The 24616-nt window shown below is 39.9% G+C and overlaps 2 protein-coding genes and 1 pseudogene across 2 annotated transcripts; 2 read left to right on the top strand and 1 right to left on the bottom strand.

The window, feature by feature from the left end:
• On the bottom strand, window positions 1–13830 carry LOC118801841 (zinc finger protein 850-like). The gene is made up of 6 exons (XM_036562219.1): window positions 13697–13830; window positions 12392–12792; window positions 9793–11123; window positions 3086–3319; window positions 2198–2209; window positions 1–1933 (listed from the first exon to the last, which is right to left on the bottom strand). The coding sequence occupies exons 2-6, from the start codon at window positions 12727–12729 to the stop codon at window positions 333–335; spliced, it is 3516 nt and encodes a 1171-aa protein (XP_036418112.1). The 5' UTR covers window positions 12730–12792; window positions 13697–13830; the 3' UTR covers window positions 1–332.
• A 3799-nt stretch (window positions 13831–17629) lies between these two features.
• LOC118801836 (zona pellucida sperm-binding protein 3-like) lies at window positions 17630–19792 on the top strand. The gene is made up of 8 exons (XM_036562214.1): window positions 17630–18209; window positions 18319–18437; window positions 18539–18642; window positions 18713–18890; window positions 18996–19113; window positions 19187–19254; window positions 19336–19427; window positions 19515–19792. Exons 1-8 carry the CDS (start codon window positions 17688–17690, stop codon window positions 19583–19585), a joined length of 1272 nt encoding a protein of 423 aa, XP_036418107.1. The 5' UTR covers window positions 17630–17687; the 3' UTR covers window positions 19586–19792.
• A 2096-nt stretch (window positions 19793–21888) lies between these two features.
• Window positions 21889–23984, top strand: LOC118801840 (annotated as a pseudogene).
• Window positions 23985–24616: the final 632 nt, after the last annotated feature.

Below are 24616 nucleotides of genomic sequence, written 5' to 3'. Positions count from 1 at the left end.
TGCTATTTTCCATTTTTATTATATACATATTTTTTAACTTACACATCCCATCTGGTGTAAGCTCATTTGGCACATGGATTTCATATAGTCTGTAGGACTTGCTTCATGTGTATACAAATTGAAAATGGCACAGCAGACATGCAAATAAAGGATGTTATAGTTTAACATTTTTGAGTACATCTACTCAAAATATAGTCTACGAAACACCATATCACGTTTACCAAACTAGGAAAACAGCACTAGCAGGCGCACAGCGAACATCTCTGACACCATTTCTCTATTGATCAGTGAAAACATAACATAAACCATGTGAACAAGTGTTGAACAGTTCCCTAAATCAAACAGTCCAGCTCCTTTTTCTCTCCTTCCAACACTGTAGAAGTGCTGAGGCATGGATTACTAATGAAAGCAGGATCTTCTGCATCTTCTGCATGTAAATCAGGATCAAGAACCACAGTTATAGAATTATCCTCCTCATTCTCTGCACATTTGTGTGTCTTTAATGCTTTTAAATACCTAAAGGGCTTCCCACATTCCGAGCACTGATACGGCTTCTCTCCTGTGTGAATAAGCTGGTGTCGCTGAAAAGCATTCCGCCGATTAAAACTCTTGCCACACTCAGAGCAGACGTATGGTTTGTCTCCTGTATGAATGCGCTGGTGTTGGCGAAGGTTACTGTATCTGGTGAAACTCATTCCACAGTATGAACAGCAATAGGGCTTCTCTCCTGTGTGAATGCGCTGGTGTTGTTGGAGATTACTATGTCTGGTAAAACTTTTTCCACAGCATGTACAGCAGTAGGGCTTCTCTCCGGTGTGAATGATCTGGTGTTTTTTTAGAGTGCATTTGTCAAAAAAACTCTTCCCACAATCAGAGCAGTAAAACGGCTTCTCTCCTGAGTGGATGCGCTGGTGAAGATGGAGACTACTGCTTTGATTATAACTCTTTCCACATTGCAAGCACTGATACGGTTTCTCTCCCGTGTGGATGCGTTTGTGTCGTACGAGAGTTCCCCTGTCAGCAAAGCTCTTTCCACACTCTGAGCACTGATAGGGCTTCTCTCCTGTGTGAGTGTGCTGGTGTTGCTGGAGGTTACTGTATCTAGTAAAGCTCCTTTCACAGTATGAACAGCAATAAGGCTTCTCTCCTGTGTGAATGCGCAGGTGATGTTGGAGATTACCGTATCTACTAAAACTCCTACCACAGTATGAACAGCAGTAGGGCTTCTCTCCTGTATGAATGTACTGGTGTAGTTGGAGACTAATCTTTTGATTAAAACTCTTCCCACACTCTGAGCACTGATACGGTTTCTCTCCTGTGTGAATGCGTTTGTGTCGTACGAGAGTTCCCCTGTCAGCAAAATTCTTCCCGCAATCTGAGCACTGATAGGGCTTCTCTCCTGTGTGAGTGTGCTGGTGTAGTTGGAGAGTATTATACCGGGAAAAACTCCTTTCACAGTATGAACAGCAATAGGGTTTCTCTCCTGAGTGAATGCGCAGGTGTTGCTGGAGATTACCGTATCTACTAAAACTCCTTCCACACTGTGAACAGCAATAGGGCTTCTCTCCTGTATGAAGACACTGGTGTGTATTTAAAGTAGTTTTGTCAATAAAACTCTTCCCACACTCTGAGCACTGATACAGTTTCTCTCCTATTTGAGTGTGCTGGTGTTGTTGGAGAGAAGTCCTATTATCGATATCCCTCTCATACTCTGAACAGTCATATTGCTTCTCCTCTGCTTGAGTGCACGGATGTGATTCAAGATCATCCTCTTGTTTGATACTCTTCTCACACTCAGAGTAACAATAAGCTTCCTCCGTATTCTCATGTTTAATCTCTTCTGGTTTCAGAAGTCTTACAGGCTCCTCTTGAGGCATCTCTTGATGTGTTTGTGGAGATATGTTTGTGGCAACACCAGGAGAAGGACAACTCTCTGGAGGAGAAAAGAAAAAATGTTCAAAACTCAGTGTGACATGTAAAAAAAGTGACAACATTGTTACTTACAGTCCCTGAACTACAGCTTAGTCAGGAATGTGGTCAAGTGTAAAAACAACTGAACATTTCTGAATAACACACACAAAGATTAAGCATAATTACACCAATTAAAATGTGTTAATTTGCACAAAATTTTACATGACCAAATACACCAGCCACATCTCATAACTAATGTTTCATGAAGCAAAAAGACTAATTATACTGAACTTTTCACCTGTAGACACACAGATCTAGACCAAAACAATGCAAAAGTAGCCTTTAAAATGTTTTATATAGGACTGGGCAGTATGACAATATTTATCATTATTGTGATGAATCATGTCAAAATAAGCTTTGCTGAGTATATCATGGATATTGTCAGTACTTAAGACACAAAACACTTCCCAACTGTATGTTTGATTACAAAGAAAACATAATTAGTCATGTTTGTTTGGATTTAGTGAATAAAAGTACAATAAATATTGAATATAAATAATTGTTTTCAGAGTTTTTGATAATATTTTATAAATGTGGCACTACATTGTCTTTTTGTCTTTTCCAATTTTTCAGATGTAAGAAAAATATATATTATAACATACTGTGTGTCGTGGAAACATCTTGAAGTATCATATGACATTTTTGCCATAACACCCACCTCTGTTTTTATACAATACTGTATACCACTGTTTTATTGATTGAAATAAATCCCTCTGTGTATGTAAGTGACTCATACATGACAATCACTTTCTTTGTAACTGCACAGTTTGACAGTGAAGTTGTCAGTAATCGACCTCAGCACACAGAAGAAGCCTTACGACTAACTTGCCAAAGTATGTCCAAAAACAAAATAACACTTTAGTTCACTACCAGACAACAACATTAACTGTCACAACAAAGAGGAAACTGTCATCGAGCACGTCTTATCCGTTACCGTTAATTAAGTACGGAAACAAGAACTGTAATTAAAAGCTAACGTTAGCTGTACTCGAGTCTGGGCGAACGTGTTCTGAGCTTGGTTTTTGCATGTTACTGTTCAAAACACCAACATGATTCAAAGAGCCAGCGAAACACATCATTTAAACAGTCTGAAAAATGACAGCTTCACACTTACAGCAGGGCAGATCCTGTTTCTCTGCGTCCAGCAACAACAACACCGTGAGCTGCTGCTGTATATCCGGGATCTGCTTCTCCGCTTTATCTGGCTGTTGGAAAACCACACTGAGAGAACTAGCGCCGCCGTGGACTCGGGGCTTCACACTGGAACCACGTGCGTTACTCAGACAAACCCCGCCCCCTGCGCTACGATTGGATAGCGGTTCACACAAGCTGGGCGCCGATTGGCCAACTGAGAGGCCGTTTACATCAATGTAGCGACCACAGAACGCAGATGAACTTGGCGTTTGATTCCAATAATATCTGTCTGCAGAGCCGCTGAGCCACAGCTTAAAGCCAGTGGCATTCAGCGCATGCGCGGACACCTTTCTTAGTGAGTTTTAGGCTAATCAATATTCCAGTCGTTTTCTATGGGTTTCCAATACATTTCTGATAAATCTACGTTGAGCTAACGTTGTATTTTAAGCTTTAGGCTAAAACAAACTTTGGTTTGAACGCATATAAAGATTGACAGGGTAAATATTACACGAAATAAAGCTTATGTGGCCTGGGTAAGCTAATGGGCTATGTAGACATATAGATTAATTTACTTTAATACATAATACATAAAGCCTTATGCGGACACTGACATTACATGTGCAAAACTTTACAACAAGCAGGCTTAAACTGAGCATAATGTTAAGCTCTCGGCTAAAACAAACTTTAGTTATTGAACGGTATGTCTGCTGAAAAAACACATAGCAACAATGAAGTGTTTCTTTTGGCCTCTTATGGTTTTGCTGTGTGCTTGGCTTATGGCTTAAAATGTTACCAATGGTTGATTCGTATGGCAACGGTATCCCTTCCTGAATGGTAATATGTCGACACATATAAACAGTGCAAAAAGTCGCTTTTTACATCAGAGACGTTATAGATGAGCAGACAGCTAGACCACTGGATGAAATACGAATGTAAACGTTCGTAACGCTCAACTTTCCTATAAGGACTTTGTTTACATGGCACACTCGCGCTGTCCTACTGCGCATGCGTTCCACTGGCCTGAAACCGCTGGGATGACATTGCGGGAGTAAATCTGCGGCTCTTCAGTCAAACCTTTCTGATTTGATTTGCTGCAGGAACCTTCAGACGAAGTCTTTCTCTAAAATGATTTAGCTAGACAGCCAGCACGGAGCACCAGCTACACAGAACATCTCAAAGCTTGTACATATTCTTGCGTTCTCCGTTCTCCTTATCATGTATTGTCATTTTCCCAGCGCTATTTTATGGTGGTCCGTATCGGCTTCCGTACTGAGAAGCAGCGTGACCTGCAGATTCTCTTTTACAGTATACATTGAGGTGTGTTAAATCAACAAAAACCCTTTAAAAAAAAATAATATATATATATATATATATATATATATATATATATATATATATATATATATATATATATATATAAAGAGGATAGATACACATCGCAACTGACAAAGCTTAAACAGCAATGGTGGAAATGATGCTTACAACACAACCGAACACAACAAGCAAGGAGGTACCAGCCTACAAAAAACAAGAGAAAAGAGGTTTTAAAAAGGAAAACAGTCAAGTAAAAATAAAGAGAGCGCAATGGAGCAAACTAAGAGAAATTAAAAAAGCAACCTTCTTGATATAGATGTATACAGTTTCTTACCCTTTCTGTTCTTTTTTCCCAAAAAAAAAGTATGTAAGAATTCGGCGAAGGAGGGTATACAGCCATTCCATTTACAAGTATGTATAATATTTACCCAAAATAATCACAAGATTCACATTATCCGAAATGTTAGCATCTAAAAATGTATGTAAGTATGAATATCGGACCAAAACAAGTGAAAATATGACCATTTAAAAATTAGATGGTCAATAGTTTCAGCCTCTAAAGAACAAAAGATGCCAGGATCCACTTTAGATTTAAATCTTTTATGTAAAAAATCACTAACAGGGTACATTGCTGATACTATTTTAAAATGGGTTTCTTTAATTTTAGGGGCAATAGAACAGGTTATATAAAAGGAAAAAGGACTTCCGCCTTAAAGCAACTGCAGTGTTGTCCCTTACAAAGCGTGAATTAAAGTTCCCCTAAACTTTCCCTTTAAAAACCATGCAAATTTTTCTATTATCACATTTTTGTCCAACAAAATAACATCACCAACTTCTAGAGTAGGCAGAGAAGGTACAATCATAGAAAAATGCCTACTGCTTTGTGTCAGTCAAAGTAATGGGATAGAAATTGCTTTGCATATTTTGTCATACCCTTTTCTTGAAATAGTAATTTTCAACTTTCTGGTAAAATCTTCAAAGGATAATAAGTGACCATCTAAATTCAATACATCATGAAAATATGTGACTCCATTGTCATACCAGTCAGCTTTAAAAATTGTTTTTTTTTTTATTAACGGTAATAACCCTGTTGTTCCACAATAAAGAATTGTGTGGTGAAAAATTGTGGGTAAATGTCATTTTACCATAATGTAAAGCTTGTTTGTGAAAAGGACACATTTAAGCAAAAAAGCCAATCCCTCCAACCTTATAAAATACTTTGTTTGGGATATGGTAACACATAGATTGAGGTTGGGAAATACATTATTTTAGCCATTTGATTCTCAAAAAAAAAGGCTGCAATAATAATAATAATTCAAAATCCATGGCTCTTAATCCCCCGCCACCATAATCCCAGACTAATTGTGATGTTTGTAGGTAATGAGTTTTGTTCTTCCAAATAAATATACATAATATGGAGGTAGATGACTTTATCACTTTTGGTGGAATGTATAAGGAATGGCATGAGTACATGAGCCTCGATAAGCCTTCAGCTTTAGACAAAAGAATTCTACCCAGTATAGATAAGTCCCGCATGAGTCAACGATTTAATCATTTCTGTACAGCTTTAAACCTGAGAGTAACATTTAGAACTTTTCTGTTGCGCAATTTTTTTTATTACTAAACCAAGGTATTTAACCTCATCTTTTACTGGGATATTGGCTACACTACTTAGATCACAATAGTCATGTACTGTAGTATAGAATGAGGTTGGAACGAGGGGTTTACTATGAGGTTTACCGAACATATAGGCCCAGGTGTAAGTGCATGAATTAATACTTACATTAAATATTGAGGTGGTTACCTTTCCAACCAAAGATCTAAGCATTTCCACCAGAGATCTGCTTTAAACTTGGTGTGGACACTTACCAGATAGCAGATTCTAGAACAGAATTAAGCTGGAATAAAGGACATATTAAAGCAATAAGCCACAAGAGGCCATATGTTTCTGCGATTTTATCACGGGGAAGGGTGTTCTTAGGCACGTCACAATGCAAGCTAACGTTTTACATTATGTTAATATGCAAATAAGAGACGAACGGATTCAACTCTGAAATGGCATTTTATTATGGAGTTAACAAGAATTTACAAACAATGCAAAATATATGTTGATAACAGAAGTTGACTAATGTCACAGTCTCGTGACCAGCTAAGTTACCAAAGAAGTTTTGCCCTCTGGCTGCACACACACACCAAGTAGTGTTTGTAAACAGGAAACCATCTATAGACTGAGGGCAACATCTCACACATGAGCTGAGGGGCCAAAAAAAAGGAAGCTGATAGCCTTAGTCTTGAAAAATCAGCTGAATATCCTGGGCTTTATACATTATATGTAGTGTGAATAACCTATATTCAAGTCTGTGTAGTACAAATGAGAATATCTTCGCTAACAGCACCGTGACAGTAAACAAAGTGATCCGCAGTTTAAAAGTTTCCTTTGAGACTGATATCCAGTCTAGTAACTTGTGTACATTTAATTACCAATAGCATCATCTTCATATGTGTGACTATATATGGTGCGATATTCATTTACAGTGCCCTACTGCCTGAATTGACAGTATCTTTCACAACTACATCACGTCCACTAATGTGATATCAATGGAAACAAGTACAAATATTAGAAAAAAAATAAAATAAGGCAAGTATTACAACAATATTTATAATATAAAAGTAATGTTAACATACACAATTTTCAGAGGGCAACATAATATGCCACTGTAGTCTGAGGAGGAAGAAATTGGATACCTTAAATTCATCCTTAAAGTGTTTTTAGGAAGAACTGGAATTTGAATCGTTTCCTAAAGTAAAGATTTGGATTAAACAGTATGGCAGACTTCATTACTACAGCATTTAAATGGTCTAATATACCCCAAGGTGGTCAACCATCTTAGCTAGTGAAGCTCATATTTCATAAAACCATTCTTCATATGTGGTCATTTAATATCATAGGAACACAATTTATTTAACTGAAACTATATGCAATAATATAATCACAGAAACCACATTTGTATTAGTAAAATAGAATAAACACTTTTGACTTGCAATTGTGAAAACCAATTTCCAAGCCTCCAAACAATATCAGACTAAATTAGCTCTAATAATTTAAAACAACGTGGGCTACACAAGGTACACACATTTTAAGAGAGGTTCCAAAGCACAGTGAGTGAAAATGTTTAGCTTGAGGATATGGATTTAGTGGACAGAGGTTTATCATTACTATTTGTTGACGGGAAAGTAATCCCATCAGTCACTGCAGATAGGGCGTTCCAAATTAACCTATTTATTGAACTGAAGTTCCTGTAATCCATCTCAAATGTCATGATCTGTTTTTTTATATTGTTTTCATACTGATTTGCAGAATTTGGGGTCCATTGTCATGCCTGCAAGTGCCGTCTAACACTAAAACGCAGACGTTATTCATTTGGTTGGACATGGGAGCTTGTTTGTCATGCACGCCTATTTGATATTTTGATGGCGAGCAAAGATAGCAACTGCGACAACGTGGGTGGAGCGGCACAGTGCAACAGGGGATGTTGCAGTGGTATTTTCGAACCGATTTTGGTCCAAACAACACATCTGCGCATTGGCCAAAACTGGACAGCGGATAAAGGCGTGATTTTTGCTATGGAATCTTAATCATGTTCTGTTTTGTTTGTGTTTTTGGTGCATTTATTTAAGATTTTAATTATTTATTTAAAAGTACATTTCAGCTGTTGTGTGGGCCAGTAACGTGAGTGGGCGTAGGGCAGCTGGGTGATGAGAATGGAAGGGAATGAAAGGAGTTGATATGATTGCCTGGTGCTGCACCATCGCTAACTGTGAGGTTTGTTGAGGTAGTCAGTCTAACGCTGCCTTGATTCTACATTTTTTGCTTGCACTTTGATCATGAAAATCAGGCCCGATGTGTGCACAAATTGATAATGGAGCAGTTGATATGGTAATAAAGAATGTCCTTAAACAGTATATATAATGTACAGTGGAAAAATATTTGGCCCTTTCACAATTTTCTTCTATATTTTTGTATATTTGTCACACTTGAATGTTTCAGCTCATCAAACTTATAATATTAGACTAAGATAACCCAAGTAAACACAAAATGCTGTTTTTAAATGATCATATAATTTACTGAAGGAAAAGTGCTGTTCAGCTCTACCTGGCCCTATGTGAAAAAGTAATTGCCCCTTAGCTACTAAATCTAACAGTTAAACAAATTCATCCGACTACTGGGTTCAGTTTTACTAGCCAAGGATGGCACAACCAGTTATTAGGTTTAGGTGGGCAATTATCCAGTCATTATTACTGTCAGACCTGTTGAATCTAAACATTACTTAATAGAACCTGTCTGGCAATGTGAAGCCGGCTAGAAGGTCTTAAAAAGCAGCACATGATGCCACGTTCTAAAGAGATTCACATCTACCAGTCTGTAAAAGGTTACAAAGCCTATGGCTCTGGAAAACCACTGTGAGAGCCAGTATTCACAAATGGAGAAAACCTGGAACAGAGGTGAACATTCCCAGGAGTGGCTGGCCTAGCAAAAATTCTGCAAGAGTGCTTCGATGACTCATCCAGGAAGTCAGAAAAGAACCCAGATGAACATCTAAACAGCTGCAGGCCTCACTTGCTTCAGTTAAGGTCAATATACACATCTCCATGATAAGAAAGACACTGAGCAAAAATAGCATCCATGGGAGAGCTGTAAGGCACAAACAACTGTTGGCCAAAAAGAACACAAGGGCTAGTCTCACGTTTGCCAAAAAACATATAGATGACCCCCAAGACTTTTGGGATAATATTGTGTGGGCTGATGAGTCAAAGTTGGAACTTTTTGGAAGGCATGGGTCCCATTACATCTACTGTAAAGCTAACACTGCATTCCACCATAAGAACATCATACCAACAGTCAAACATGGTGGTGGTAGTGTGATGGGCTGGAGTTGCTTTGCTTGCGCAGCACCTGGATAACTTGTCATAATAGATGGAACCAAGAATTCTTCTCTAGATCAGAAAATCCTGAAGGAGAAATGTCCACCTGTCAGTTCTTGACCTAAAGCTCAAGCGCATTTGGTTTATGATGATGAATGATCATTTAAACGCTGCACTTTGCATTTACTTGTGTTGTCTTTATCTTGTATTAAAATTAGTTATCGAAAACATTTAAAGGTGACAAATTAGCAAAAATGGAAGACATTTGGTGAAAGGCAAATACTTTTTTCACAGCACCGAATGTCCTCAAAATAAAATTAATAGAATACTATGTGTTTACAAGACGCAGTTAAACACTATTTACAGGCTAAAGACATAAAATCAGCCTACTTCAACACTGAGAGCACAGAAGCGTGGACTACTGCTTAAAGCAGGGTCTTCCGTGTCTTCACTCTAAAGCAGGTTCAAAAACCACAGGTTCAGAATTATCCTCCTCCCTCTCTGCACATTTGTGTGTCTTTAATGCTTTTGAATACCTGAAGATCTTCCCACATTCTGAGCACTGATACGGTTTCGCTCCTGTGTGAATACGCTGGTGTACTTGGAGAGTACCCTGCTGACAAAAACTCTTCCCACATTCTGAGCACTCATACGGTTTCTCTCCAGTGTGAACTCGCTGGTGTTGTTCAAGAGCGCTCTTTCGATTAAAACTATTTCCACACTCTGAACAGACATATGGTTTGTCTCCTGTGTGAATGCGCTGGTGTACCTGGAGATAACTATATCTAGTAAAACTCCTTCCACAGTATGAACAGAAATGCGTTTTCTCTCCTGTGTGAATGAGCTGGTGTTGTTGGAGATTACTGTGTCTGGTAAAACTCTTTCCACAGCATTTACAGCAGTAGGGCTTCTCTCCTGTGTGAATGATCAGGTGTGTTTTTAGAGTGCATATGTCAATAAAACTCTTTCCACACTGTGTGCAGTAATACGGTTTCTCTCCTGTGTGAATGCGACAGTGTAGTTGCAGTGTACTCTTCTGGTTAAAACTCTTCCCACATTCTGGGCACTGATATGGTTTCTCTCCTGTGTGGATGCGTTTGTGTCTTGTGAGAGTACCACTGTCAGAAAAATTCTTCCCACACTCCGAGCACTGATACGGCTTCTCTCCAGTGTGAGTGTGCTGGTGTTGTTGGAGATTGCAGTATGTAGTAAAACTCCTGTCACAGTATGAACAGCAGAAAGGCTTCTCTCCTGTGTGAATGCGCATGTGTTGATGAAGGTTACTGTATCTAGTAAAATTCTTTCCACAGTGGGAACAGCAATAGGGCTTCTCTCCTGTGTGAATGCGCTGGTGTTGTTGCAGGTTACTGGATCTGGTGAAACTCTTTCCACAGGATGAACAGCAATATGGCTTCTTTGCTGTATGAAAGCACTTGTGTTTATTTAGAGTACTTTCGTCATCAAAACTCTGTCCACACTTGGAGCAGTTAAACGGCCTTTCTTCTGTGTGAACATGGTTGTGTTGTCGAAGATGACTCTGATTACTGATATCCGTATCACCCTCTGAGCACTCATGCTGCTCCTCCTCTGCGTGAGTGCAGTGATGCGATTCGGGATTACTCTCTTGTTTAACATGTTTTTCACATTCAGAGTAACAATGTGGCTCCTCCATATTCTCATGTTTAATCTCTTCTGATTTCAGCAGTCTTCCATGTTCCTCTGGCAGCATCTCCTGATGTGTTTCAGGAGGAAAATTTGACGCAACACCAGGAGGAGAATGTCTGGAGGAGATGGGGGGTTGGCGGGGGGGAGAAATATGTGAAATTTAATTCATCTCATCTCAATTCAATTCAACTTTGTCATTATACATACAAAGGGATACAGTGTAATGAAACATGTTCAGGCTACTTCTCTGCTGCACAAACATTAAGACAAGGACATACACCGATCAGGCATAACATTTTGTACCTACTCTGTGAGGGTCCATGGGGGTCCTGACCACTGAAGAACAGGGTAAAAGGGGGCTAACAAAGTATGCAGAGGAACAGATGGACTACAGTCTGTAACTGTAGAACTACAAAGTGCACCTATATAGTAAGTGGAGCTGATAAAATGGACAATGAGCTTAGAAACAAGGAGGTGGTCATAATGTTATGCCTGATCGGTCTAAGTGCACATGTACTAGTGGATAACAGACAAAACCTATGAACAATAAATACAAAAACAGACAGCAAATACAGAATAAACTACAGAGGAGTACAGATGTGCAAAATGTGCAAAATATGCAGCATTCTCATAGGTGGGTCTAGTGTGTAAATTATACTAAAGAGTTTAGTAAACAGTGTTATGAATGTTTGAACAGGCTTGACTCATACAGTGAGCATTCTGGTTCTGTTATGATCTGTCACATGGGGTCTGGTTGGGTTCCAACATTTTTTTTCTAAATGTGTCAAGCTCAGAGGGGGTTATCCCAGCCCACATCCCACTTATAACTTTTACACTGCATTTTCCCTGCCTTAGTTTTTATTTCTATTACATTCCTCTACTCCACTTTTATAACTTTAAAATAATTGTTAAAATTTGGTATGAGCTACAGTCATCGATTCATAGTGATGTCACAATTTAGCACTGAAGTCCGCAAGGCCCATGTTTGTGAGAAAATAGACGAGTGGATAAAGGAAATCAAATCAATTCAATAAAAGTGCAGTTCAGTGCAGCCAAACTGACATCTAATATAAGAAATAGAGCTTTGGGATTAAGCCATATGTGCCAGCACCAAGGGCATTCGACCAGCTCTGCTCAACAGCAGTGTTTAACAGAGCATTCTGTCTGTAATGTACTGTATCAATTCACCCAACATGTATTCAAAGTTAAATTATCTTGAAACACAGGACCAAATGACACTGACGAGAAGTAAAACATTTAAAAAATTATGTTTGTGATATGTTTAAGTTCTAATTCAGTTTGTGGCTGTGATATCTAAGTAAGTGTGCCTGGTAAGTGTACACCTCACGTTAAATGCTTCTGTCAGTATTCAGGACATGTTTACCTTTCAAATGTGGCAGTGCAAAAGCGGGGCCTGCTGATCAGGATGGGATCTTCTGCTTCTTCACTGTCATCAGGTTCAAGAACCACCGTAATAGAACAGCCATCCTCCATCCTGGTGCACTTGTGCTTTTTTAAAGTTTTAGAGTGCCTGAAGCTTCTCCCACACTCTGTACAGGCGTATTGGTTCTCTCCTGCATGAGTGCGCTGGTGTGATTTGAGGTCACTTTCTTGTTCAAAAATCTTTCCACACTCTGAGCAACAATACAGCTCCTCTATATTCTCTTGTTTAATCTCTTCCAAATTCAGCAGTGTGACATCTTCCTCTGATTCCTCTGGCATCGTTTGATGTTTTTGGAGGTAAATCTGAATAGAGGAAAGTGGATACTAGGACGTTACTCATTTCTGGAGGAGAAAATGAATGACAATCAATCAAACACTCAGTGTCAAATGCAGAAAAAGTATGAATTTGTTCTGGTCCTCTATTTAAAGCAGACAATGTACAAGAAGCTTCAGACTAAAAAACAAAAAATGTAAAAGAATGTAAAGTGACCAGTCCGACTACACAAAATTAAAACAAAACAAAACAAAAACTCCTATTTTGTAGCAGATTCCTGCACAACACACACAACGAAGCCTTGGACGAGTCTCACTCTACAAGTTTCACTTTATAACAATACATAAACTACAGCCTCTCGTGTTATTTATAATTAAAAATATTTTAAAAAAATAATAAAACAATATGTAGCTACCGTCATACATCATAATTAATGATGTGTTAATTAATGAAGGAACATTTTGACACGAAAACACTGACGTTACACTAAGGTTGGTTTGAAAAATACTGAAACATATGCTTTTAAATAGCATTACTAAACAAAATAAAAGTCATAGGAGTCATTTGAACCTATTATTTGATGCCTGTAAGCAAGTCATACACATACACACACACACACACACACACACACACACACACACACACACACACAGTTCCCTCTAACGTTACACTTCAACATGACAATGAAAGAACGTCGACACAGAAACAGAAGAAGAAGAGGAAATATCTACACAGACTTGACTGTAAGATCACTTTAGTTCTTCAGTTCACCGCCAGATGAGAACATCATTTACCACAGTGATAAGAATCCGTTACTGGGTGTGTCGTGACGCTAATGATAACCTGTACTGGGTGAACTGGGCTGTTCCTCTGTTAGCTTAGCTCAATGTTTCACAGTCTGCGTTTTAAAAGACGAACCGTTTTTCTGAGTCAGTAACACAGCAAACAAGCGTCAAACAGCTTCGCACTTACAGCAGCGCAGCTCCTCTTTCTCTCCGTCCAACAACAACGACGCTGTGAGCGGCTGGTTCTACTGTATACAGACTCGTTTACTTCTCCGTCTTTCTGGAGGCTGGAGAACCACACTGAGAGAACTAGCGCCGCCATGGACTGAGGGGGTTTCACACTCGGGTATTTTTAATCCCACCGGTCTTCCGACAAACCCCGCCCACTGTGCTACGATTGGATAGGTCACACGGAGCAATCCGCCGATTGGCCAGCTGAGAAGTCGGTCGTGTTACCGTAGTAACCACAGAACGCGATGGAACTGGAAGCAACCTTTATTAAAAATAAAATAATTTCAGTTTCATATCGGCAGATACTGGAGCTCAAACTGGGGACGTCTGAGCTTAAAGGTGCTGCCTGTCCTCGGTCATGGACAGGGTAGTGGGGAGAGGAGATTCTCAATCAACAAGGAGTTTGTGGTAGAGAAGAAATCCTTAGTGACTCAGAGGGAGCTTGATGATCATGGCGAAACAAAATGTTAGACTCACTAAAGAACATCTTATTTTACCCGCAGAGATATTAAACACACTTGAGTGAAAAGCAAAGAATGAAAGATGAATGGCCTGAAAAAAAGAGGAAGCTGATAGCAGTGCTCTTGAGAAATCAGCTGATGAATATCCTACCCATTAATCTTTTCCACTGATATACCAGAGTCATAGATGTTAGTTAGTGGGAATGACATATCATTTTGTCTTTGTAGTGAAGCTGGCATGGAAGAAGACAAGGAAAACATTGTGGATGTGGGCAAATGCTCTTTTATTGTGAACAGGCACAACATCCGTGGAGGGTAGGGTCTTTCTTTTTTCGCTTTCACATGATGTGTCACATGACAAACAACACTTCCAAGGTGTTGAGTTACCTGTGTACTCTCTGTGATCAGCAGGGGGGGTTATGGCAACTGTCCTTGAGTTACCATGTAAACCTCTGAGTGAGCTCAAAGTACATCTGAAGTCATAATTTAAGCAATACAAAAGATTATGTTGAATGATAAACTGTTGAAGATTATGTATTATTGTTATTTCCAGGAAGCCATACCTGTACCTTAACATTCATTTAGAAAGTGCTAAATTTATGATTATGCACAAATATGCAAATTTAACCTGTGTCAATTTGCATATTTTTTGCATAATAATACATTTTCCAAACATTTCCCACGCCTTCACAGTTTCCAAACATTTCCCACGCCTTCAGTTTCCAAACATTACCCATGCCTTCACAGTTTCCAAACATTCCCCCTGCCTCCACTACCCTGCACACTATGCCTCTATTATGGAGAGAACTTTTTGCCAAATTCACTTGCAATCATTACAGTGAAAAAAGAACATGAAATGCAACACATATGACATTACTTTTCAGTACTGACATGTGCATGTGGACTGTGCAAAAAGGTAAAACAACTACTACATTGTTTGTCATGTGACTTCTTTACCCTGCAAAAACATTTTTAAAAATGGGAATTTGCAAAAAAAAAATAAAAAATACTGAATGTGTAATTTAATACATTCCATCTTGAAATGTAATTAAAGCACAACAATACTGCTATTCACCGTGTGGTACTAGCAAATGAATACATCTCACTAAAATACAACAATAACAGAAAAAGCTAAAATGCAGTGCACAGCTGAAAATGTCTTTTTGCATTAGAAATAAAGAAGTAATATAAATATAAAAATATAATTCAATCTTAATCTTAGATTAATAGTGAATTACACTGTTGTTTGGGACAGGTATTCTCAAGCATCCTGCTTGCTGCTGGACTGCACTGGAGATTTTCCAGAGCGGACTTCAGTACATTTTTTTTTTTTTATTTGGGGAACTCTGCTGACAGCGAGGACCTGTCCAGTGTTCTCTAAAAGCTACTCAAATTTGAATAGCACATAGTCATCTGCAACTGCTATTCTGTCCAACTTTTAATTTCTTCTTCAGCTCCAACACAAAAATGACTTTTTCTGTGTATTACAGCTACCAGCAATTATATCTGACTAGTTTGTCAGCAGTCAGTCAGGCCAACTGGACACACTAAATAACCCCGAAGTGTGAATGTATATGTCTGTCAGCCCTGTGATGGACTGGCGACCTGTCCAGGGTGTATCCTGCCTTCCGCAGAATGACCACTGGGATAGGCTCCAGCCACCCCCATGACCCAGAAGGATAAGCAATTTAGAAAATGTGTGTTTGGTTTGTCAGCCACACCCTAAACTCAGTAGAGGACTGCAACTGAACATTTGATTGTTGCGCAAATACCGCACTGATCTATTTTCAGCTATTTTTGGCAATGTTTTTGGGCAAAATAATTTTGTAGTGTTCTGATGTCTTTGGGAGTGATAAAAAGGGTAGTAAAATAAAAGTAAAATAATTTATTTGAATAAAATAAACCTAATTAAGGCATATGGTTATTCTAAACAAAATAATTTTAATCTAAAGTCCAAGTCAGTTAAAAATCCAGAAGGTGTTTGGTAGAATTATTCATATAAAACACAGATGATGCATTGGGTTCAGCCAGGCATATCAACAGTGCTGAGTAAATAGGAGTGAAACTATAAGAAAACTATTAATAACAGGTAACAGCAAGAGTAATGCTATTAGAGCTATAGCATGCTCAATAAAATACAACAGTACAGGGTGACTGGAGAAGGCTACTGAATTCAATGCTCTGCTGATTATGAAACTTATGTACTGTCAGCCTATTTAGTAGAAAAAGCATTTTAAAGCTATGCAAACTGCATTGACAAATTCCAAATATTGTATAAAATTGGCTTTAAGCTCTCCTTGTATGGTTTAACACATAGGGACAAAGAACAGAGACAAAGCTAACAATAGGAGAATATAGGAACATAGCATTTTTCAACACAAATAAGATTAAAGTCCTAAAGTGAGCATGAAACACAAATACTTATGAAATATTAATCTGGGGTCTGTATGATATCTTAAACACTTACAGACGATGCTTTTGATGGCATGAACAAACAGCATCGCAGCAGATTAACTTCACACAGCAAAGCGTGGCTGCTGGAGTATTAGACTGAACTATTTCCTTCCTTGCCATTGCATGAGAAAGACAAAGGCTGCCAAACTAAAACTCCTCAGCAAGGGGTGCTATTTAACACTAACGAAGGACGAAACAAATACATGCTAAATATATTATGTTTAATCCATTAGACTGAATCTTTTAAGCAAATTGAAATCTACTGAATTCCTTCTAAAATCTGGAACTTTCACATTAGATTAGCTCCTCCTTACTGTGTTTTAGAACCTTGTATGGCATACGTTTATAGGTAAATGTATAAAGGGACTAATGGACTTGCTGTTGTGTGATGTTTTTCTACCTGCACTAAAAGCAATGACAGAATGCCAGCAATTTGAGCACAATAGCTTTTTTGTCATCTTTTGATTGAGTCTAAGCACTTCAAATTGCATTTGTAATTGACATTTAAAAAACTTTCAATTCTTAAACCTGTGAACACCCTGACTTATTAAACTTTTTAAAAATGAATGAAAAATTGATACAGGTGTGCTCTGAAGCAGGATGTCACTCAGGGCTGCACTTTGGTTTGACTTTGGTACAAAGTTTCTCAACCACACACTGAACTGAGCAAACATTTTTTGTGACTGTTTCAAAATATTTGCTTTGTCCATCTCTAAATTGAACCACAATGGCAATAAACTGCAGCTAGATAAACCCTGCATTGATTTTATTTTTAAAAAACACCTCAAATTTTTCACTGAAAATGTATATAAAACATAGATATGTTAAGTTTAGTTGTAGTTTTGTCTTTGTTTAAAAGGCACAACTAATCGATTTCCTTGCAAGACTCCCTTAAAGAAACTTCATTGATGTCACCTGTGTCACAGATACAGCATGTCCAGACTCATGTTAAGTGGACTGAAAAAGGGGTGGGGTCACATTTGTTTCCTCCTACATGAAAGACATTTTAAAGCGGCAAAACATGTCCTCTGAATGTTGGAGTTTGCAGTGATGGGGCTCAGGCAAAATGGACTTGGGGGTCTGATGCTGCTTGTATTTGGTGTGTGTAATGCACAGATTCCAGGAAGAAGAACAGGAACACAATTTGGAAATCTTGTTGGTGCTCCACCTCACCAACTACAAGCAGCTTCAGTGCGAGGTCCTGTTTTAGGAGGCTTCTTGAGTCCTGCACAAGATCCACTGAATGTTCAGTCCAAACAAGTACTGCAGGGTCCGGTGAAGAAGCTTACATGGCGTTTTCCCCAACCTCCAGAGATGCCTAAACAGCCCCCAGTGCAGTTTGAACTGCGCCAGCCTGTTCAAGCTTATAGTGTAGCAGCTGAATGTGGAGAGAGCATGGTGCACGTGGAAGTGAAGAGGGACTTTTTTGGAACTGGGGAACTGATAAATCCCTCAGCTATCACTCTTGGAGGTTGTGCAACAGCTGGAGAAGATCCTGCTGCTCAGGTTCTCATTTTTGAGTCTGAGCTGCAGATGTGCAACAGTGTGTTGATGGTGAGTTCATAAATGAAGAAATGCAGGATAACTACTCCCTTAAGTCTGGCCTGTTTAAATCTTCAGTGGTGAACCTTCAATTTGACTCCCTTCATTCATCTTCCTGCAGATGACTGAGGATGAGCTAGTCTACACCTTCACCCTTCACTATGCCACAGAAACATCTGCTGGAACTCCAATTGTCAGGACAAGTGGTGCTGTGGTTGGCATTGAGTGTCACTATCCACGGTGAGGTCCATCTTCTGGTGTACGTGCCACTGCCTGGAGCTTTGCTTTTTAGCTGCCTGAAGCATGTGCACAAACTAGGATTGTCTTGCAATTGTTTGCAGGAAGTATAATGTGAGCAGCAATGCCCTCCTGCCTGCTTGGATACCTTATGCTGCTACCTTGACAGCTGAAGAACGTCTGGTTTTCTCTCTTAGGCTCATGACAGGTTTGTAATGTGACCACTGTAGATGATGTAAGGCTTTTTCCTTATAACAGTGCTTGTTCTTTCCCCCCAGATGACTGGCAGTTTGAGAGGCCTTCCAACCAGTATTTCCTGGGGGATCTCATTAACATTGAAGCATCTGTGATGCAGTACAACCATGTACCTCTAAGGATATTTGTGGACAGCTGTGTGGCCACTGCTGTGCCTGACATGAATGCTACCCCCAGATATTCCTTTATTGAGAACTATGGGTAAGCAAGCCTCCTTCACCATCCAGCTTGAAGTGAGCACTTCCTTGTTATGACTCTCCAGCCTGGCCACCTTCAGGCTAATTCCCTTCTTGCTGCTACTATTAGGTGCCTGGTGGATGCTAAGCTCACAGGCTCCACCTCTCGTTTCATGCCACGAGTTCAGGGGGATAAACTCCAGTTTCAGCTGGAAGCCTTTGTGTTTCAGCAGCAGAGCAGTGGCTTGGTAAGTAAGCCTGCAGTGCTTATGTATCAAGAAGTTGTCCTCCTGTGAGCTTAAGGAACTTTGTTCTCTGCAGATCTACTTCATGTGCTTCTTGAAAGCTACTGATGCTGTGCACAAGGCTTGCTCCTTCACTGCTAACAGGTCAGTTTCCATAAAACTGAAAGGCTAAGCTTCTACAGTAGACGAGGTGACTGACCAGAATTTGACTGTTTTGTTACCCAGATGGACTACAGCAGATGACGATGACCGGGTTTGTGGTTGCTGTGATGCAAGCTGTGGCCTCAGGGGTGGAGGAAATGTGTCTCCTCTAGCAGGTACATGTGGACGTATTGCATGGTAAATCTCCAATTGTGCTTCCCTGTAGCTTGTGTTCCTAAATTGTTTTTCTTGCTGTGTTTCAGGTCCGCAGTGGGAAGGAAACCTCGCTCTTGGTCCTGTTTTTGTGGGGGAGAAAGTGCCTTTTTGGCAGTGAGATGTGACCATGAGCTGAAATAAAGTTCTGTGAATGTTGACTTGATCTTTGGACAGCCTACTTATTGAGAGGAGGGAAGCTCAGACTTAATCTGTTATGGTTGTCATGAAGTAAAGACTATGATATGAAGTTAATCTAAACACTATGTACTTGAAGGAAAGGCACTGACTCTGGTTTCCCACTCAGTGCACATATAGTGGCTCATTTGGGAACATGGAGCCTATGACTAAGAGCACAAGTGATCTGCAACGACATGGATTCCATGCATTACAGCAACACTGTGTTTGAACAGCCACAGTGACCAGCACTACAAATGTAGAAGCACATTGTAAACAAACTTTGTTCAGTAGCTTACCAATAAATGTGAAACTAAACCTGTTGTGTAGATTCTCTTGGTTGCTGGTGACAGACCTGTACAAACTCAGGTTAATAACCTATAAAGCATTAATCTATTAAATCACAAGTGCACCATGCTGTCACAACTAATCTACTCCGTAGGTTGTTTTGGCAAAAAGTCAGGGGACTACATGAATCAAATGTTCAAAAACCATCAATAACAAGGACAAAACTGGGTCCAATAGCATCGACATGCTTTAGTTGATTCACATGTCTACTACAGTTCCACATGAAAATTACTTCAACACAGTTTTGGCTGAATGTAAATAAAGAGAAGGCAAAAAATGGTGTATTGTTTTATTCATGTAGCATTTAATAAAGTCAGTGGATGGTTTGTGTAAACCTTGTGCTCACCATTCCACCTTCCTGACATTTGAGATAGCCAGGCTAGGGGTGTTTCAGGCTGTGTACAGTGGTTTGTTTACTTTCCTGCTCTAATTAAATGTGCTGATTAACTGGTACAGTCAGACCCCGATCATCTGATCGGTTCTTTGGGCGCGTGCCCAGGGGCCCCCATGATCATTTATGATAAAATTTTTACTTGCGGTGGGAACTTTACTTGTGGCACACTGGAAAAAATGAACTAACACCATGTCTAGCAGCAACCAATGTGAGGGAGAACATCAAAATCAAAATGTTTCCACTATAATCAGTGAGGATGTGTACACCAGCTGTGGGTGGCAGCTGAGTGCTGAGGTGAACACCGTTTGTTAGGTAGCTAGTTAGGTTAGCTAAGTAGATACAAGCTAACATAACTGAGCTGCCCACCACCACAATGGCCATTTTAACTATGTAATTTACACTACTGATGTTACAGACTCTATTAATGCCCCAAACCAGAGCTGACAGCTCTGTCAGTAAAGCGGTTATCTTTTGACATCCTCCAGAATGCTGTTAGCACACAACATAAATTTGTGTTACAGCCGTTAAATTTGTGGTTACTTGACTCTGTCCATGACTTTCCCAAACGTCAGTTTATATTTCTCATCCCATCCTGCTTAGTGTCCATTAAGCAAGATGGGATGAATAGTATAAATATGAAGCCCCAGGTCTTTAAAAGATGGAGGGATCTGTAAAAGTGAGACCTGACATTTCAGCAGTGTATAACACGCCCATTTTGACTGTGCTGCTGCATAGGCCTTGTTTAACTTGGTGTGATATTAAAAAGAAACAGCACTGCCTACCGAAAACATTACCAAGTAGTGGCCTAACAAACGTTTGTGCCCAGGAGCTCACAACTTGATGATCTGGGCCTGGGTACAGTGCATTAGGTATGTCAGCAGGGACATCAACTGTATATTCTTCCAGGACTTGAGTTTGAGACCTGTGACCTATGTGCAAGAGGTCTCCTTGGTACTTCAGTCATCACATTGAGTAAATCAACATGAATAGCTTGGAGCTAATCTTCACTGTGCATTATGTATTAAATGATGGTAACTCAATAGTTTTTCCTTTGACTCTTAAATGTAACTTAATTATTCAGAATAAAGCTTCCGCTGTGATTGAGAAAAAAAAAAAAACATTGTCATGTGTGTTAACTTTTCCTTCAGATCAACTATGAAGTTTGCACGTAAATCAAGCTCCTTTAGAAGCAACTGATCAGATGCAGAATTGGCACAAACTTCACTGTGGTTTGTGCATATCTGGCTGCACTCATATTACATTTGGTTTGGGGGTTGTGGGGCAGTTAGAAGGGTTAAAGTCCAATCTGAACATTTAACTGTCAAATTATGGTCAGTTCTTCCAAAATATTTAGTGAGGCCATGGGCTACATGTCAAGCAAAATTAAGGACAGGAGTTAAAAAAAAGCACATTTTCCTTTATCATCAACCTGGACGTAGCCAAGGAGCAGGGGAAGCAACTAGGACACAGTTACAGGTGAACTCATTATTTGCTGTGGTGATCAAATGCCCAGAGCTGCAAGATCATTGGTAAGTAATGGAGGGGGTGGGATCAATCAGACACAATAAATGATAGCTGTCATAAACAGTTGCTTGTGAGTGTGAACACTATGGCAGTGGCAAGCTGTTGCTGGCTTTTTAGCATTTTGTTTAGGCTCTTTAGATGTTCTAGTTGCGTCTCTGTGGAGCCCTCCAGCACAGAAGATACAAGCACAAAATCCTCCAGTTTTTCAGCAGCATGATCCTCAGGGCTCTGTGCCTCAACAACAGGTGACCAAACCTGGGCCCTTCCAGAGATGTCAAGTAGAAGATTATGATAAGGTTCCATGTGGTGAACCTGGTGTATCTGCTGCTAACTGTGAAGCTTTCAACTGCTGTTTTGATGGACAACAATGCTACTATGGGATGTCCGGTAGGGTCACTGTTCATGTTGTCTGTTTGGAATGCTGTAATGTTTGCAATCTGCTGACTAAGCCTTATTTTTCTTTTCTGTGCTCATAGTGACTGTGCAGTGCACCAAGGATGGGCAGTTTGTGTTGGTGGTGGCCAAAGATTCAACCCTGCCTAGACTGAGCCTAGATTCAATCAGTTTATTGGGAGGAAGTGATGGAGTCTGTGGTGCAGTTGACTCTAATGCAGCTTTTGCTATCTACCAGTTTCCTGTAACTGCTTGTGGTACAAGGATCCTGATTGGTATCCACATCAACTCTGTTTAGATGGCGTTGTGTTGATGTGCTTGGTTATGAGTGCTTATCTCTGTCTATTTGTTTAGGATGTGGGTGGTTATGTGATCTATGAGAACAAAATGTCCTCTTCCTATGAAGTTGGAGTTGGACCTTTTGGCTCAATCACAAGAGACAGCTACTATGAGTGAGTCAATCTTGTCACCCAGTAAATGTTGGTCAGGACTCTGTACTAACTAGTGTCTCTTCCTCTTCAAGACTTTTCTTCCAGTGCAGGTATTCCTCAGCAGATGTTGAGGCTTTAGTTGTTGAGGTCAATGCTGTTCCTCCTCCACCCCCTGTGGCTGTTCCTGGTCCTCTTAGAGTAGAGCTAAGACTAGCTAATAGTCAGTGTGTCACAAAGGGATGTGTGGCCGGTAAGGAGTTCTGCATGTTTATTGCAGTATGTTCGAGGGGGTTTCTTCTGTAATTTTGACTGACTTATTTTTCCTGCAACAGAACAGGCAGCTTACACCTCATACTACACTGAGGCTGATTACCCAGTCACAAAGGTCTTGAGGGAGCCTGTGTATGTGGAAGTGAGGCTCTTGGAGAGGTCTGATCCCAATATTGTCCTGACCTTGCAGCGCTGCTGGGCAACCTCTTCTCCTAACCCCCTCAGCCTTCCACAGTGGGACCTCCTAGTGGATGGGTAATGTGCTCCATCACTGTACATGTATGAGCTTCTGTGTAGGGCAGAGTACTTGTGTTCTTCTTTGTAGATGCCCATACCAGGATGATCGTTACTTGACCACCCTGGTTCCAGTGGATGGCTCCTCAGGGCTTCTTTATCCAACCCACTACAAGCGGTTTGTCCTCGATGTTCACATTTGTGGATCCCACCACTATGGTTCCCCTGAAGGAAACAGTAATGCATGTTTAGTAAGTAGGTAGAAAAACTTAACTGCTTGGTATGTCTTGTGTGACAGGTCAGACCAGAATCCTTTGGTCATAAGACTGTTCAGGAGAATTGAGATGAGAAGCACTTGTGTAAGCAAAATTAAGGCTGGAAAAGGGGCAGTTCTAAGATTAAGAATGGGAATGTAAGCTGAAGTGAAGGCAGTGGGTGGACTAGAATCTACCTTGTTTTTGTTCTGGTAAAGTTTATTTGTACTTTGGCTCTTGTCCAGGTTTTTATCCACTGCAATACAGATGTGTGCCGTCCAACTGCAACTGATTCTTGTGAACCAAGATGTGGTAGAAAAAGTAGGTGAAGTTCAGTAGGCTTCAGGTTGGGTTGTTTTTTTTCCTTCCCCCTTTTTCTGTTATGGACCAATTTCTCATCTTTCTCGTTAACCAGGGAGAGATACTGCTGCAGCAGAACCGGAAGTGTCGCATGAATCTGTGTCCAGCCAAGAGGTTATCTTCGTTCAAGCTTGATGTTTCATCACTGATGCTACATCTTGGCAGAAATAAACATGGCTTGCTTTCAGATGCTTTTCAGGTTCACAATTTTTGTTGGGCCACTGGTATGGGCTTTTTCTGTGCTCAATAAAAGGGTAGGACACTAGGGTTGAAACAAAGTAAACAATTGCTTGCTCTTCCACACTTTCATGTCACCACAGAAATGTGGTTTTAGTTCATGGGCAGGGCCTTATTGTAGCCACACCCCTGCATTTTGCAGCAGGAAGTAAGGCTGTATCCCTGTTCCACATGGTTTTGAAGTGTCCCAAAGTCTGAATCAGCATGTAGTAAAGATTAGTAGTAGTTAAGATACTGAGGCACACTTTCTACACTTGGGTAAACTTGTGTTTAAAAATGATAGTATGATTAACTTTGAACAGTAGTGTAGGTAGTGTTATGATTGGTTTGGTAGTCACAGAATGGAATTTTGACATGTTAGAATGTTTATGAACAGCCATGTGGTCAGTGGTATAATAGGCCTTTTCACATTTCTGCACATTTTCTGTAGGAAGTAGTTGTTGCAGTGTAAGGCTGCCTCTGCTAAACCAATAACATAGCAACAATGACGAGTTGAGCGTGTCCAGCTTACTCAAGTATTGGAGCTTGAA

This window comes from Colossoma macropomum, unplaced genomic scaffold (genome assembly GCF_904425465.1).
Source record: "Colossoma macropomum unplaced genomic scaffold, Colossoma_macropomum, whole genome shotgun sequence".
Classification (NCBI taxonomy): Eukaryota; Metazoa; Chordata; class Actinopteri; order Characiformes; family Serrasalmidae; genus Colossoma; species Colossoma macropomum.
This window is presented reverse-complemented; position numbering and strand designations above follow the sequence as displayed.

Coding starts and splice junctions, on each gene's coding strand:
- LOC118801841 (XM_036562219.1), bottom strand. CDS start 12,729: ATGCCAGAGGAATCAGAGGAAGATGTCACACTGCTGAATTTGGAAGAG. Junction 11,124..12,391: donor TGCACTGCCACATTTGAAAG/GTAAACATGTCC, acceptor CATCTCCTCCAG/ACATTCTCCTCCTGGTGTTG. Junction 3,320..9,792: donor TTTTGAACCTGCTTTAGAGT/GAAGACACGGAA, acceptor ACGGCCTCTCAG/TTGGCCAATCGGCGCCCAGC.
- LOC118801836 (XM_036562214.1), top strand. CDS start 17,688: ATGTTGGAGTTTGCAGTGATGGGGCTCAGGCAAAATGGACTTGGGGGT. Junction 18,643..18,712: donor CTCTCTTAGGCTCATGACAG/GTTTGTAATGTG, acceptor CTTTCCCCCCAG/ATGACTGGCAGTTTGAGAGG. Junction 19,428..19,514: donor AAATGTGTCTCCTCTAGCAG/GTACATGTGGAC, acceptor GCTGTGTTTCAG/GTCCGCAGTGGGAAGGAAAC.